Source organism: Lepus europaeus, chromosome 14 (genome assembly GCF_033115175.1).
Source record: "Lepus europaeus isolate LE1 chromosome 14, mLepTim1.pri, whole genome shotgun sequence".
Classification (NCBI taxonomy): domain Eukaryota; kingdom Metazoa; phylum Chordata; class Mammalia; order Lagomorpha; family Leporidae; genus Lepus; species Lepus europaeus.
This window is the reverse complement of record NC_084840.1, coordinates 49557314-49574666: the sequence shown is the minus strand read 5'-3', so window position 1 is coordinate 49574666 and position 17353 is coordinate 49557314. Positions and strand designations below refer to the sequence as shown.

Genomic DNA, 17353 nt, shown 5'->3' with positions numbered 1-17353 from the left:
AGCCCTTAGAATAACCCCCTTCTGCCTTGTCTCTTCTATGGTCCTGTGGCTGACCATGCCCAACACTGAGCTGCACAACCAGACACTTCCCCACCCAGGGGCAGGGCCTTGGCTGCTGTCTATACAGGGAGCAGGAAACGGCCCAGGGTGCCATTGCCTGAGGCCCGCCTCCCAGGAACAGGAAGTGGAAGCCCTGCCTGGGTAGGGGCTGGGGCACTGGGAAGCTCCTGGGCTCCATACAGCCATGGCTGTCGGTGCTTTCACTGGGGTCCCCTCTTCATGCTCCCTCTCACTTCCCTAGCCAGGGCTCAGCACTGTGCTAAAACATCCTTCCCTCCAACTCCAGGATCTGCATTCTCAATTCTCTCATTATCTCTTCTTTCCCTTTCTCTCTTTGCAGCTAACCTTTGAACAAGGAGGAGACTGAGATGTGAAGAAATGTAAGGCTATGGGAATCAAAGCTGCTGTTGTCATGTTACCATCAAGTTGAAAGCACAGGTGCCAGAGCTAGGACGGGGTCCACGCGGTGCGCTGACTGCATGTGTAACTAGGTGAGTGAAGGAACCACCTACTCCCAACTCCTGCCTTAGCTGCCTTCTGTGGACCACGCACCTGTTATTTTTCCATGGAACAGAAATCCCACAGGTCTAAAGGGAGGCTCTGAGCTGGACAGACCCTTCCCACAGGTGTCTCTAAAAGCGAGGCATTCGCCTCTAAGGGAACAGGTGCACAGCCTGGCTCGAGTGATGAGGAACACTTCACGTGTCTGAATTCACAAGTAACAGGTGCAGACGATCGTGGCAGACTCTTTTATTTAGGAAGCAGATCCTTCCTGCTGGGCCTAGCTCCTGACAGGCCTGCGTGCCGAGCATGATCAGCAGCCCTGCCTTACAGAGCTGGGGAGCGCGGGGACCCGCCCTCAGGAGGGGCCGTCCTCCCCATCTGCAGCGCAGCACTGCAGCTGTCACTCCCGACGGCAGGATCACGGAGACCTTCTATATTCGTACATATATATTTACTTTAATCATGTTTTAGAAATCGGCTCTTCCACGCTAAGATTTACAATAAAAATAAAATAATTTGTTCTGTAAACTATAGTAGAAAGTTTCAAACGTCTTAAAAACTGTCTTCCATACAATGGAAAAAGGCGTTAGTGTTCTTTTTGGGCAAAAGAAGTCCCAAATTCGCTGGGAAGACGCACGGCGCTGCCGGGGTGACGCTGGCAGTACCCGCTGGCTGCGCAGGCTTGCTGGGAGAACAGAGCCGCCTTCTTCCCTTCGGGCTCGGAGTCAACGTTCCTCTCCCCTGGGGCCGTCCCAGATGCTTACGGCTGCTCTGCTGTTGCCTGGTCCTTGGCAGTAACAACAAGCTCGGACAGAGCTGGGAAGCTTTTTATGCTGCTTGTTTGCAGGCCCATCTTTTGTATCTGCAAAGGCCACAGAATGAATTCTGTTACTGCAAATTTAAACCGAACGTGGAAAACCAGACCTGCATAAAAAACGGAACCACAATATCCACCCCACGCTCTACTAAACCAGGATAAGACAGTTCCCGAAGACTGGCAGGACACTTTCTCCTTTACAACCAACAGTTCACCCTGTTGCAAAATGTTACTGTTCTGGGGTCAAACACTGCATCTTAAGAAGCTACTATGCTGATTTATCTCGGTCTATCAAATCAGACTGCATCAGGATAAAAGCCTCTTTTGTGGACTTGAAAAAAATGTGCTAGTGGAGAAAATTTCCCACTGAAAGAAATATAAAAGTGATTCTTTTAAGTGGAAGATTTTCAAAAAAAGTATTAGCCTGAGCTTGCTTTCTTAACATACCACTAGCAATCTTTTCTTAGAAACTGACAAATTGAAGAGACTGACACAGCAACTACTGGGGCGTATTATGGTGACCAAGACACGACATAGTATGTTCCAACTTTTGTATAAAAGCAGCAGCACCTCCACACCCCACACACACACCCCAGGGGAGATCTGTCCACACTCGGTGACCAGCTCTGGGCCCCAGGACCATGGGACTGTCTCTGCTCTTGCTCCTCCTCTCCATCCCTCCCTTCTTCCATTTCTCTTTAGCTTTTTCGCTCCTCATGTTTCAAACAACAAGCTTTCCTGCTTGTCAAAAGATTTTAAGTTTCTTTTTCTTTTCTTTTTTTTTTTTTTTTTGACAGGCAGAGTGGATAGTGAGAGAGAGACAGAGAGAAAGGTCTTCCTTTTTCCGTTGGTTCACCCCCACAATGGCCGCTGCGGCCGGCGCACCGCGCTGATCTGAAGCCAGGAGCCAGGTGCTTCTCCTGGTCTCCTATGCAGGTGTAGGGCCCAAGCTCTTGGGCCATCCTCCACTGCACTCCCGGGCCATAGCAGAGAGCTGGACAGGAAGAGGAGCGACTGGGACAGAATCCGGCGCCCTGACCGGGACTAGAACCCGGTGTGCCCGCGCCACAAGGCAGAGGATTAGCCTATTGAGCCGCGGCGCTGGCCTTGTTTCTTTTGTGACAAAGAAACAAAGCCAGTGCCTTCTGCCAGGATATATCTCTAAAGTCATCTCACAGCAGAAAAAACATTTTCAGTGATGACTCATGTATAAAAGAAATTCCTTAGTGAGCTTGAAAACCAAGTATCTTCTGATGGAGAGTTTACGGTTTCATTCCCTTTTCTCTGGCAAAGGTCTTCCTTTTTTTTTTAGGTTTATTTATTCTGTTGTTTATTTACTTATTTGAAAGTCAGAGGGATAGAGATAGTGAGACAGAGATCTTCATTCTGCTGGTTCACTCCCCAGATGGCTGCAACAACAGGGCCGAGGCAGGACGAAGCCAGGAGCCCAGTGGGACTCCATCGGGGTCTCCCATGTGAGTTTCAAGGGCTCAAGTGCTTGGGCCATCATTCACTGACCTCCCAGGCACGTTAGCAGGGAGCTGAATTGAAGCAGAGCAGCTGGACTTGAACCAGAACTCTGATAGGGGATGCTGCTGTCACAACACCTGCCCTCGAAGGTCTTCCGAGGCTGAGAAGCTAGAGTTTCTGAACAGCTGAAAGCTGTATGATCCTATGAGGACGTCAGCTCAGTAAGAAGGCAAGGCACTGCATGCTCTCCACACTGCCTCCCAAGTGACGATACACTCAGTATTAGCCAGCCATATGCAATGATTCTAAACCTGGGTTTTTTTTTTTTTTTTTTTTTTTTTGACAGGCAAAGTGGACAGAGAGACAGAGAGAAAGGTCTTCCTTTGCCGTTGGTTCACCTTCCAATGGCCGCTGCGGCCGGCGCACCGCGCTGATCCGAAGCCAGGAGCCAGGTGCTTCTCCTGGTCTCCCATGGGGTGCAGGGCCCAAGCACTTGGGCCATCCTCCACTGCACTCCTGGGCCACAGCAGAGAGCTGGCCTGGAAGAGGGGCAACCAGGACAGAATCCGGCGCCCAGACCGGGACTAGAACCCGGTGTGCCGGCGCCGCTAGGCGGAGGATTAGCCTGTTGAGCCGCGGCGCCGGCCCAAACCTTGGGTATTAACTCAGGCAGAGAAGCAAAGCTGTGCTCAGACGCCTCACGTACCGCAAGAGGAATGCTTGCTTTCAGAGTTATTCTAAGTACTTCAAAAGCCCAATTACGCGGCAGGCAGTGGAAAAAAGGGCACTGTCTGTCATGGGCTCGAACTTCAGTGGCTTCATGGACCCGCAGACGTCAACAGCAGCGAAGCTCAAGCCATCCGACTGCAGAAGGGATTTCCCAGTATTCCTCTTTCGCTTTCTCACAATCCCTAGGTATAAACCCCGAACCTTTCAGGGTAATCTGGGGCATGACTCTCACTCGACACCACAACAGCACCTCTAAGCTCAGAGAGCCACCAGGCACCGGCTGGGCCCTCAGACTTTGGTTTTGGACTCGCGGTCAGTGCCAGCAGCTGATGAGTTACCTGCTCTCCCAGGTACCCCACATCCAAGGCCAGCTGCAGCCTGATCTTGTCGTCGTCGCTCATGCCGCCGCTGGGACCGACAGGGGTGGTGGGAGTGGTTTTTCTGGCTTGTTTCAGCCTTTTTAGGCTCTCTTCCATTTTCCTCACAGAGTTCAGGACATCAGACACAGTTTCATAATACCTTGGGCACAAGACAGTCACCGGTGAAAGGGAGGCTGTGCAACACCAGAGTTACTGGCAGTGCAGACAAAAAAAAAAGGGTTTTAAGATTAAAAACCCCTTCCCCATAAACATTTAATCATGGGAAATATTTAACACTTCTTCAGATTGTATGAAAAATAGGGTCTTAAGTCTCCAGGATGGTATTCTCCTAAGAACCTAAAAGAAATACATGCATGGACTGTTTGAAATTTTAATCCTGAATGCTAAGAGAAAATCACAGACCAATCTGACTTTCACGTCCTGAGGGTGGACAAGTGCCACTCATTCTCCATATCAAGCAACAACTTCATTCGCAATCAATTCTAGGAACAGTTCATCTTTTAAAGCATAAGTATTTCAGAATTTTAAATAAAATTCATTGCCTTCAAAATATTCTGGACATAATTTTCAAATTATAAATGAGCTATGTTTCAAAACTTTGTCCATAAGCTGGTGACATTGCATTTGGAATACATTTACCCGAAAGAGCAATAGTAGACATGACTGTTAAGGTTCAAATGGCTGCTTAACACAAAAGCAATGAAATAAAATAATACTGTGAAATTAACTATTAATAAGCAATCAATAATTAAATAATATACTTTTCTGATGCAACTCAATGCTGCCATTTGGGGAAATGTAGATTTAACTGGAAATGACTAGACAATGAAGGATTATAGAAATCAATTCTCTGTCAGCTGAAATTACACTTAAAGATGCATGGTTTTCAAATTTGTATTCCTTAAAAAATAAATTAATTCATTAATTTAAAAAAATGCATGGTTTTCTTCCTTGGTTCCAAGCATCTCACCAGCGGAAGTCCCTTGGTTGTCTGCGTGGTCCGTGCTGCTCTGGACTGAAGCCCAAGGAGAGGAGGGGAATGTGATCGACTTGGGAATGGCAGCTGCAGTGAGATGGCAGCAGGGACAGTGAAGGCAGGCAGGGCCCAGCAATCACCAACCAGACCAGGTGGAGGCAGGCGGCCCAGAGGGTGTGTGTGTGTGTGTGTATGTGTGTGAGAGAGAGACATGACACCGTTCACATTCATCCAGGGACAAAGTGCCCTCACGTTCCCGCTACCTTATCTACATGCAACGCCTGCCTTGGACTCTTCAGGCAAGCCCCAGGAGGTCCACTTTTAAGTTACTTACTTATGCGTGCTCTCTGACAGAGCTCCTTCCAGCCACTGCTGAATTACTGCAGGCTTGAGCTTATCCTTGTGTCCACACTGAAGCTGGTGGAATGGCTTCAAGGCACTGTCCACGTAGGAGGAAGCTGCAGTTGGGACCTCCTGGAATGGTTTTGGTAGGGGTGAAATATGCACAAAAATAAAGAGAGGGAGAGAGAGAAGGGGAGGAAGGGGAGGGGAGAGAGACACAGAAAGAAAAATGTTTTAACTTCAAGTTAAAAAATAAAGATATTACTACTTTTTCAGTTTTGAGAGCATTCAACCTCTACCCCTCCCCCAAAGTACACAGATGTCATAGACAGCTGCCCGGAGAACAGGAGGGGGTCAAGAAAGTAAGCAAGAGAGCACACCTGAAGCCAGACCGCCTTCAATGCTGCAGTCACCTGCAGCCAGCCCCCAGGGTGAGCCTGCCGTCACTGCATGCCCTCGCTGATGACCTGGCCATCTGGCTAAATTAAATTCAGTTTCTAATTCCATGGGGATGTGAATGGGGTGTGGCTGACTTCTGAGATTGTGCACTTCTGACAAGCTCCCATGGGGTGATGCTAATGTTGCCAGGCAATAAAACATCATTTGAGAAGCAAGGATCTAGGATGAGTAATTACAGCTTTTTTAGCTTTGCTTTCTTCATCCGTAAATAAGGATGTTAGCAGCCACTTCCTAGGAAGAGTAACGTGTATGTAAAAGGTTTAGCAGAGAGTCTGATCCACAATGCAGACTCAATAACTATACTATTCTAACAGCCTCACATAATAGGAAGGGAAAGTTGACAGATCACTGAAAGAAAAATAATGTATTTTGCAATATAAAACAAACAGGTCTCTCCCTTCTAGCTTCAAGTCAAACCAGAAAGAGCAATTTAGATGACAAGGGGCTTCTGTTACAAGCATTCATTCTACTGCACGTTCCATATTTTTAAAAAGGAGATTTATTTATTTATTTATTTGAAAGGCAGAGTGATAGCATGCATGTGAGTATATGAGTGTGAATGTGTGTGTGTGTATGTGGGCATACTTCCCTCCACTGGCTCACTCTCCAAATGGCTGCAAGAGCCAAGTCTAGCCCAGGCCAAAGCTAGGAGCCAGAAACTCTACCTGGGTCTCCTATATGGATGGCAGGGCCCACACACTTGGGCCATCGTCTGCTACTTTCCCAGGAACATTAGCAGGGAGCTAGATTGGAAGCAGAGCAGCTGGGACGTGAACTGGCACTCAGATATAGGATGCTAGTATTTCAAGCAGTGGCTTAATCTACTGCACCCTTATGCTGGGCCTTGCCTGTCCCAGAATTTTTTTTTAATTTATTTGACAGGTAGAGTTCACAGACAGAGAGAGAGAGAGACAGAGAGAAAGGTCTTCCCTCCATTGGTTCACTCTCCAAATGGCTGCCACGGCCGGAGCTGCGCCAATTCAAAGTCAGGAGCCAGGAGTCCCATCCTGGTCTCCCATGTGGGTACAGGAGCCCAAGCACTTGGGCCATCCTCCACTGCTATCCCAGGCCACAGCAGAGAGCTAGACTGGAAGAGGAGCAACTGGGACCAGAACCTGGCACCCATATGGGATGCTGGCACTGCAGGCAGTGGAAGATTAACCTAGTGCGCCACAGTGCCGCCCCCCCCAGAATTTAAAATGAAGGATGAAACAGCCATAGAGGAAACTGGCACTAATCTCAGTAACGCAAATAGCAGACAAGGACTCCACATTTAGCACGTAAGCAAAAGGTCGGATTTAAGCCAGGTATGTTTACAGGAACTCCATATACACTCCAAAATAGCTCCATGTTTTCCAACATTTTCACAGGTCCTGAGTCTAAAGTAAACAGGTCCCAAAGCCTTGAAGTTAACTTACTTGAAGACTTTAAGTCTAAAATCCAACTCTACGGCTGAGAAAAAATAAAATTACAGGGAGAATTACGTGAAATCTAGCAATGAAATGAAATGGGAATACATGTATAAAAATGAGCATTCAATAGGGAAAATGAAAAACTGGTAAAAATTCCCCAAATCATTTCATATAAAATAAGTAACCAGAAGGCTTCACTTTGAACATTCATGCCAACGTTTCTTATAAATGCCCTGCATACACACATATATATTAAACACAGCTCTTCACATGTTATTTAAAAAGAGGACAAGATGAAGGGAAAATTTTAAATTAAATTTTTTTTGGAATACAAGACATGAAGATGAACAAGTACAGGGCTTATAAATGTTATTAAAAGGATTTCATTTAAAAAAAAAAAGAAAAACCTATTCAAAAGAATCCAGAAAAAGTCCATACTATACAGACCAAATGATCTCCTCTGTTCTGCTCGAGGCACCTGACCACTCACTTGCAGAAATGTCCCTCTCCTCACACACAATATTCTGAATGGGCTGGATTAAGTCTGCCTCAAGCCACGCTGGAGAACCCATTCCTGTGACTCATCTGACCATGCCCCCCACTGCCCGCCTTCAGCTTTTCTAATAAACATTTCCCCGCCTCAACGTTCATTCAGCGAACGGTGCTGACCTTGTTGGTTCTTCGGTAAAGCCTAGGAACCTCCAGGGCACTTTTCAGGTAACTGAAGCAAGACTCACTTAAGTCTTGGATGATCTTGCTGCTCAGGGGAGGAATACAGGCTGACAAAGAACTCTGGGAGTCCTCGAGGGCCGCTGTGGAGATAGAAAACCGGGTCTAGTTTTTTTTATTCAGGTTCAGTACATTCTATTTTTTTTAATATTTATTTTTATTTTTTGACAGGCAGAGTGGACAGTAAGAGAGAGAGAGACAGAGAGAAAGGTCTTCCCTCTGCCGTTGGTTCATCCTCCAATGGCTGCCGCAGCCGGCGCACTACGGCCGGCGCACCGCGCTGATCCGAAGCCAGGAGCCAGGTGCTTCTCCTGGTCTCCCATGGGGTGCAGGGCCCAAGGACCTGGGCCATCCTCCACTGCACTCCCGGGCCACAGCAGAGAGCTGGACTGGAAGAGGAGCCACCGGGACAGAACCCGGCGCCCCGACTGGGACTAGAACCCGGTGTGCCGGTGCCGCAAGGCGGAGGATTAGCCTAGTGAGCCGCGGTGCCAGCCTAGTACATTCTATTTTAAATATTATCAGAGAACTTAGAGCATGTCCTATAATATGTCAAATTATTAAACAGAAGATCTTATTTGGGAAAGTTAAACCCCCAGAACAGAATACAGAGATAATCAAAGCTTTACAACTAGGAAAGAAAATGTTAACCTAAATACACCCTACAGTCTCTGAAATTTGATTTTAAATTACTTCTTACTCAAAGAGTTGTTGATCTTACCTGAGATAGAAGAAAAATTGCTAAATCCAATCATTTCAAGTTTGGGCTTGATTATTTCCAGGAGTTCTGGAAGCTGAAATAAAAATACACTTTATATACTTATTTACTTTTGTATAAATCAAAGGAAGAGGCAATATTAAATACTGTTAATTGAATATTGTTAATGGTGAAATGAAGATCGGGACTTTTCCTGTTATTCATTAAAGGAAAGCAACAATCCTAATGCTTTCACCATAAAAGATCTGAACAACATGGGAACAACAGTTGAATAGCTATGAACAGGCTTAGAGAATAAGCAAAAGTTTTGTATTCTGTGGCTCTCCATGACATCAAAAAAAGCTCACTAGAAAGTCCCTATCTTGGTCAAAACATACAACTGCATTTGTTCAAGCACCACCGAAGTATTTAAACTTGAGGAAAGCAAAATTATGTATCAGAGGACTTAAACAGTAGATTCATCTCTCAAAGTCCTCTCAGTGTTAAAAGCAAAAATATATGTAACCATACAGAGAAAATAAGAGGAAGAAGCTTTCAATTTTCAGTACTTTCAAAGTCTGGCTGAAGACTAGATATTAACAGAAAAATCTTCAAGCAAGGGAATTAAAATAATTAAAATCCAGACCATCCAAGGTCATGTCTGAGCAAAGCTGAGTTACTGACAGAAGTGGGAGGAGCCAGGATTCATGGGGAGCTTGTCACACCACGACTGGGGGCAACAGGTCAACAGGACACTGGAGAGCAGGCATGAGCTGGAGCAGTGTTCCCAGTGTTCTCAGAAACCTGGGGTGGAGGCCGTCTGCTGGAGAAACAGCGGGACGAGGAATGAAGTGTTCTTTCTCGGAGCCCCTGTGCGCCCGTGAGGACAAATGGTGTCTGTCTCCTGCTTGTTCTACTCTCTGTGAAAACACAGAACTGAGCACCTCTGATTTTTCTCGAACAGGCTCACCTGCTCCTGCAGCGTGTGCAGGTCTGCGACCACGTAGACGAGCTGAGTGCTGGAAATGGAAACCACAGGCTTTGTGTCTGCCGCACTGCTTCCTGGGTCTTCACTGCTTCCTGGGGACGTGGAAGGGTCTCTGCTACCAGTTATCACAGGTTTTTTGATCTCCTTGGCAGTTTCATTAGATATGGGCCTGAGTGAAAGCTGAAAAAGGATTTCAGTGATTAAATGCTTTTTCGCTAGCAACATACTTGAGTATTTGTATATACGTGGGTGGACAACTGACCAGAAAATGCTAGCTGTCTAGAGAGCACTCAGTAAAAACTAACTGATAAAGAACACTGTATTGTATTTCCATAGGCAGGTGTGAAGAACAAATTACAACCTCAGGTACATTTACCTTTCCTGTTCACATGCCTAATTTCTTGTGATTAAAAAGGAATATGCAAAAAATAAATAAGTCCCCACACCACAAGTTTAAATAAATAATTACCTACATTGACTGCTCCAGTGTGAACATGACTTGGTGCCCCAATTCATGGTGATGGTTGGGTTCCAAAGTCATGGGTTGGAGGTATCAAGAGAGTGAAAGCTTAACCCAATGACTGTGTCTGGGAGGTGGGCCTGGTGGGAGATCCTGGTTGATGGTGGTGGGGGTGGGCCGTGCCCTCAGAAGGTAGTTCTCAGGCTTGGTTACATACACTGGAGGAGGGCCCAGCCATTCTCTCTGCCTCCTGGCTCACCAGATGATTGCTTCTCTGCACATGATCCACCACAGCCACTCTCAGGCCCCACCAGACAGCCAGCCTAGTGGGGCCTGACTGATCTTAGACTGTGCACTCCAAATTCAGGAGCCCAGTAAGCTTCTTTCCTTTTAAGAAGCTTCTCTCAGGTATTTGTTATAGTGACAAAAAGCTAATGCATTAGATAAATAACTCACCAAGTTAGTAACGGTTAAAAAAGAATCAAAATCCAAACCTCATTATGTTTCAAATAAGAAAAGCCACGAAAAAAAAACAATCTAAATGAAAGATTCTGGTGAATAAGACCCCAGCAGAAGGAACAGGCCATCAAGGAGAGAGGCGCCTTTCTCTGAAGGGAGGAAGGAACCTCCACTGTGACACGGCCTTGACTAAACAAGTTCAGAGTTGATGAACTCAAGGGACTTCCATAGCCTAGACAGCTCATAGCAAGAGTCTTGGGTGATTGCTGACGTCATAAATAAGAGTGCCAATTGTTAAATCAACAACGGGAGTCACTGGGTACATGCTCCCCACGTAGGATCTCTATCCTTAATGTGTTTTACTATGAAACTTAAAAACACTACTAGTCGAACAATACCCTATACCTTGTGCGGTTGTGTGAGTACAGCCTGTTGAAATCCTTGCTTAGTATATACTAAGTTGATCTTCAGTATATGAAGGTAATTAAAAATGAAACTCGATAAAGGGCAGGATGGGAGAGGGAGAGGGGAGGGTCAAGGGAGGGAGGGAGGTTGAGGGGGGGAAGCCACAACAATACAAAAGTTGCACTTTGTAAATTCACATTTATGAAATAAAAAATTTTAAAAAAAGAAAAAGAAAAAGAAAAGCCACCAAGTGTTCTTTGTATAATATGTTCTTAAAGGGAAAAAAACCAAAGAGAAGCGCAGTAGCATCAAGAAAAGAGTAGGATAATGAACATTAAAGGCAGAGTAATTTATCAGAGACAAAATGAGAAGAATGACTGATTAACAAGAAGGCCCTACCCAAGAATTCTAACTCCACCATCCCAGGAATTACACAGTGGTCTTCAAAAATGGAAGATGGGTCAGGGCCATCTCTAAGACCCTTCTGAGCAAACAGAAAGCAAAGGGAAAGAAACTAAGTCCCAGTGAGCTCCTGCTATCCAACGGGTACCTCAGTCCACAGATAAAACCTCACAACAGCCAGGCATGCAGGCTGTTTTCTATTTTACAGATTAAGGGTCTGAGACTCATAGCACTTATTTTCTCCAAGTCTACAGAAACCAAACATGACAGAGGCAAGGTTTGATTTTTGTCTTAGGCCAAAATCTACACTCTTTACATTAAAATACAATGACTAGGTTCCTCATCTACTCCAGATAACAAAGACTTCATGTTTTCAATGTGTGCTATCTTCTTCAAGCTGTCTTTCTGTTTTAAATAGATCATTTCTATTGCTCGGCCTTTTGGCTAACATCATGTGTAGTACCTGCTCTTATCAGCTTAACACAACATTTCTCTCTTCCCATACTCCTCACACTGCAGCAGCCAGCTTATGTGAGCATTACTAGGACTGTTCCTGGAGGCGGGTTGCCTATGTAGACCTAGATCCCGGCAAGGACCTGGTGAGGCTGGTGCTCAGCTGAGCACTGATCTGCACCAAGCTCTTGTGGATCAAGAATTTGAGGCCTTATGTAAATACCAATAAATCATCAAAGTCATATAAGTATTTAATACATTTAACTACCTGAATGGGGGGAAGGGTATTTTAAAAAGGAAAGGCTAAGTAATCTTACTATCTTTAAAAAATTGTGTTTTTTTTTTTTTTTAAAGCAGAGAGAACTCCCATCTACTGGTTCACTCCCCTAAATGTTCTCAACAGCTAGGGCTGTGCCAGGCTGAAGCTGGGAGCCAGGAATCCAATCCAGGTGTCTCCTACAGGTGGCAGGGAATACTTGGCCCATCACCTGCTGCCTCCTAAGGTGTGCATTAGGATGAAGCTAAAATCCAGAATGGAGCTGGGGCTTGAACCCAGGAACTCTGATAAACAGCATCTTAAACACTGTTCTGAGCACCCAACCCTTGGGTTTTTTTATTGCAACAATTACACGGTCTTGTAAACCTTCCAAATATTAGTCATTAAAATGCAAATTTTTTGTTTCTAATCCTCTTCATTAAAATGAACATCTTTGTTTTAATTTGGAAGCACCCCAAAGACTCTGGTTTGGAGGAAGGACAACGGACTTCTCAGGGTGTTGTTTTTCAACAAGACAAGACACCCAGTGACACCACTAAAGGCAACACTTGCAAGAGTAAAGATGAAACACAGAGGTCCACACAATGTGGAAGTCAGCATATCGTTGTCCTCTGACCTAACCCTTCACGACAACATGGCATTTTTAAAAATTTCATTTGGGTATTCAGGTTAATATTCTCCTTCACTCTTATCAACATTGATGAACTATACGGCCAGCCCTTACCTCACTAACAAACACAGAGTATCGGGCCAAAATCTGCAGAGTGAGTCTCCACAGACGATGCACCAGCAATGGCAAAAACAGCTCATCTGACCAACACTTCCTAAGACTGCTCCATGTTCTGTGAGAAGCCAAAAGGCAATACGGACTTCCAGCTAGGAAAAAAAAAATACATTTAAGGAATTTCAGACAATTATGGGCTACAATCTAGTTTTACATTTTCAATGTATAAATCAAAAGTAAAGAAAAGTAAAAAAAAAAAAAAAGGCATGGTCAGCAAACATGGTGCTAGTAGAGGGCTATGGATGAACAATACATGTCTCCTGCAATGGCTTTAACGCAATGCATTTGGTAACTCTCCATGATTCCACCTCCCAGGCACCAGGATAACTATAATACATACACAGCATTCAGAAGTAAGGTTTTTAATCAAATTAATAAATACCAGTTGGAGTGGCAGTCATTTGCAAGGGTTTACACTTCGGAACTGACCGTGTCCTGTTTCATTTGTCTATTCTTTTCATCTGCTACCTCAGCATACCTACTATGTATACAGTATATTATGTATAACAGTACACATATACATATACATATACTGTACGTAACCGTATTTGGCAAAGACAGATGAAAACTAACTCTGAAGGGAAAGCAGTGCGGTTCAGATTGACAGTGGACCTCATGTGTAAACTAGAGCAGAAATTTAAGTTGAGGAACTTGGACCCAGTACCAATGTGGCTGTACAGATAAGACAGAGTAATAAACATTCCAGTGGTCACTGGGAATGAAGAGAGCATGATACAGAAACTAACGAGGCCATCAGGGTATGCAAACATACTCTGGGAAGTCTGCATACCCACAATTAATAGCTGCTCAGAGTTCTAAGACGTGGGGGAAGAAGCCGGCAGGGAGCACACTCCAGCTGGGGGTCACTGTCGGAGGGGGGCAGGGACACCCTACACCTGTTACTGTGCAGACCAGCCCTCAGCTTGGAAGGAAGGCTGATGACAGCCAGTTTGCTACACACAGAACTGATCGCATCAGCCACAGGGGCTGTATCCCTACCCTTGACCTGCGATATCCAGGCCTGCTTCCCGTTTCTTAAAGCATTCATTTAATCACTTCCACAAAGCAAGAAGCCCTATAAACTAAAAGATTTGGTTCCTTTTGGAACCAAAGGTTCCTTTTGCTGTCATTGCTGAGCTGGTCTCCAGCGCTGTCCTTTAAGGTCCAACTTACTGAATGACAGGAAAAGATGAAAGTACCCTCTGGGTATCAGGGTCTACAGGACTCGGTGAGTTTAATTAACTCACTTAGTGACACCTTGTCATAGACCACTTTAAGGAAGTTACCTGGGGCGTCTTCCAGAACATCTGTAAGTGCTGCTTCTAAGGATCCCGCTATTTCTCTAAATCTGCGATTTAAAACAAGAATACAAGTCAGTGTTTATGTCTCTGTAGGTGTCTTTCCCTACCCATTCTCCCTTCTTCCTGAGGAGTACAATGTTCTTGGAGATGCCCAATGGCCTCAGAAGGCCTATTCTTTTTCTTCTTCTTCTTTTTTTTTTTTAAACTGTGCAAGAAATAGACTATCTTGATCGAGCCACGATAATGCAGGGTTACTCTGTTATTTGCACCTGGCCTGAAATATAACTTACCCCATGTTTCTCAAACTAAAACAAACTGCCATTTAAGTCTCCATCAAGAGGTAGATCCTGGGAACTGCCCCTGGTTATAGTCAGCTACTCACTTCAAGGCCACCAAACCTGAGTTTCTCCAACCCATCTGTATGGGCACCACCACAGAAACACCAACATCCCCAAGCTAACCAACAGGAAGGCTGTGTTCTGTACTTGTGTTTACAGCTTGAGAATGAATCATGACGAGTGGCCAGTTACACCTGCAACTCACTGCTCGGTGGCTCTGACATCAGCAGGCCCCCTCACAACACATGCTTTCATATGTTTCACTCAGTATCTGCACCCTGGCCTCCTACACAGTGCTCCTTCTCCTCTGATGACAACTGATTGACCTGACATCTCAGATCACCATCACAGACTTTTAATAATGGATACAGATGTGTTTTTATGGCTGTGAAATGTAACTCTTTGTTTCCATACCTCTCCGAACCTGAACACTTTTTTGTCACCTGTTAGTTCCCTTCCTAGCAATAAACTAGACTCATCCTTAAGATGAATTTATCAAACAGATAATCTTAGCTTTTTTATAGTATATTTGGTGTTCTTAAAAAAAAAAAAAAAACAGTTCAGAGACTGAGATAAAGGAAATTTCCTAACAAGTAAAAGGAAGAACATATGGGACAAAAAACTGCAGCCCCAAAGCAACATGGCTGAGAGCATAAGACTCCCAAGGCCCCTTGGCCCACGAAGGATGGCTTCTTCCCAGTGTCTGGCCCTCTGTCATTGCCTAACGAAGCTTAGGACAGGCTGGTCTTCCTGAACTGCAGCCGAGAGGCATGGAAGGAAGAAGTGATCGGAAAGTTGAGGGACAGCGCTGGAGACCAGCTCAGCAAGGACAGCAAAAGGAAGCAGTGATCCTGAGCTGCCCTGCAGCTGGGAGAGCACATTAGCTGCTAGAGGGCAACCTTGCTCCCTCAAGTCTGTGTTTTTCAAAACCTACACAAAGTACAGGAAGTCAGCCCCATACAGAAAAGATAGCCAGTGCAGCATCGTTTGTATCAGGAGAAAACTGGAAGCCACCTAATGGTCAAAAGTAAGGGAATAGTTACATAACCTGGGGTCCCTTCAGTGGACTAGCACACAGTAGTATTAAAGCAGAAAGCCCAATGCGGTTAAGTGACAGAGAAAAGTAGGTATAATGTAGTATCAGCAAAGGCATGCGGTGCAAAGTTATATATACCCTGACAATTCTGAAAATCTCACAAAAAACAAAGAACAAGAATCAAAATGCAGCAGAACCTCGATCCTATACATTGCACACGGATGCTCTGCCTATCTGTAAGCTTCTGCAAGTAGTTGGATCCCTGTACCCCTGTGGGAGATCCAGCAGAAGCTCCTGGCTCCTGGTTTCAGCCTGGCCCGCCCCAGCCATTATGGCCATTTGGGGAGTGAACAAGTGGAGGGAAGATCTCTCTCTCCCTCTGTAATTCTGTCTTTCAAATAAATAAAATACATCTTTTCTAAAAAAAAAAAAAAAAAAAAAGTTCATGGAAAATATGAATCATGAAAAAAGCCCTGTGTATGGATTTCAATTTTTTTTGCACCAAAAATAACATCTCTTGGTTCTATTTTTCCACAAACTTCTTGAGGTATCCTTCAGATCAAACAGCATGTGGACACAGTGGGGTCTCTGGAATAGCAAGGCAAAATGTGTTCCCAAGAGGGGTGGCGGTGGGAGGGTGGAAGCTATCTTTTGCTGTGAAGATGGCCGGCGTGTAAGCATACAGAGCAACAGAGCTTTAATCTGCTTCTGAGAATGCAACTCTACTATTTCTTAAAAAAATGTCAAAACATCTCCACCCCACTGTCTTCAGATTTATTTCACATGACCCTGAAGTGAATCTGACGATGCAACACTGACCCTAACCATGTTTGCAGAACTTTTTGTCACCCCTCAGAGTAAACAATCTAACACATGATAAAAATCAATAGGAAAGTACTACACAGTCTTACTTGAATTTATTTTTTTGGATGGAAAAACAAATGTATCGAAAAAAGAGTTTCACACTTCATAAATCAAATGTATGTTTTAAAATTTCATAAATTTTAAATAAATGTTATAAAGAAAAGTTAAACAGTCCCATTGACTGCGGAAAGATACCATTTGGTAGAGGTAAAAAGTCTTTCAGGCAGCTGATTGTGTTTCAACACAGCTCGAGGCCTAACTAACCAGCTGCGAGGGACGCTGGGGTGAGAAGAGAGGCCTTGGAGGCCAGGCTGGGCTGTCGGCATGGGACGGGGCATGGCAGAGCACACAGCATGGTGCGGAGGCATGTGGGGGAGGAGTTACCAGGCATGGGTTACAGTGCCCGAGGAAAAGGGCTAGAAAAGAAAAGCTTGGAGGCAAGAGGCGGAGGAATACGCCTTTGGTGTGAGGGCTCCAGATGAATGACAGCAGGATGGGAACCTTTTCCTGCCAAAGGCCACCTGGATCTTTCCTCATTCACAAGTCATACAAATTATCAACTTAAAACTATCCTGCTACAGATTTATTGGATTTCAGGTCCTGCCTGCAGTTGTCTTGGCAAGGTCTGACCAAATGATTTCATGGGCCTCACGTGGCCTGCAGGCCAGGTGTCTCCCACCCATCACTAAAGCAACTGAACTCCAAATGTGGACCGCAAATGAAATGGGGAGGTCCTAAATATTCTCTCTATGCTCCACTATTTTTAATTCTGCTCATGAATCAAAAAGGCTTCTTGCCTGGGCTTGATCTTGATGATCCTAAGAATTTGTGTAGTCCATGAATATCCTACATAAACAAGCCCTTTATGGCCGACTTTAAGACAAACTATGTGATAATGTGACCTTGCAACACTCTACATAAAACACAGTATTGTTTTATATTTTCTGAGAAATGTGATTCCATTATCAAAAGATGATTCCACACATTTTCAATCATGTCAAGCAATTATAA

General features: G+C 44.8%; 1 protein-coding gene across 1 annotated transcript in view; it reads right to left on the bottom strand.

Annotated features, from left to right (window-relative positions):
• Nucleotides 1-675: 675 nt before the first annotated feature.
• The window catches only part of COG2 (component of oligomeric golgi complex 2), a 53314-nt gene continuing 36636 nt past the window's right edge, over nt 676-17353 (bottom strand). The window contains exons 11-18 of the mRNA XM_062210589.1: nt 14090-14151; nt 12744-12895; nt 9546-9743; nt 8600-8672; nt 7819-7961; nt 5271-5410; nt 3919-4099; nt 676-1426 (exon numbers count right to left, since the gene is read on the bottom strand). Of these exons, the coding sequence (XP_062066573.1) occupies nt 1325-1426; nt 3919-4099; nt 5271-5410; nt 7819-7961; nt 8600-8672; nt 9546-9743; nt 12744-12895; nt 14090-14151 (1051 nt within the window). The 3' untranslated portion in view covers nt 676-1324. The remainder of the gene's footprint in view (nt 1427-3918; nt 4100-5270; nt 5411-7818; nt 7962-8599; nt 8673-9545; nt 9744-12743; nt 12896-14089; nt 14152-17353) is intronic.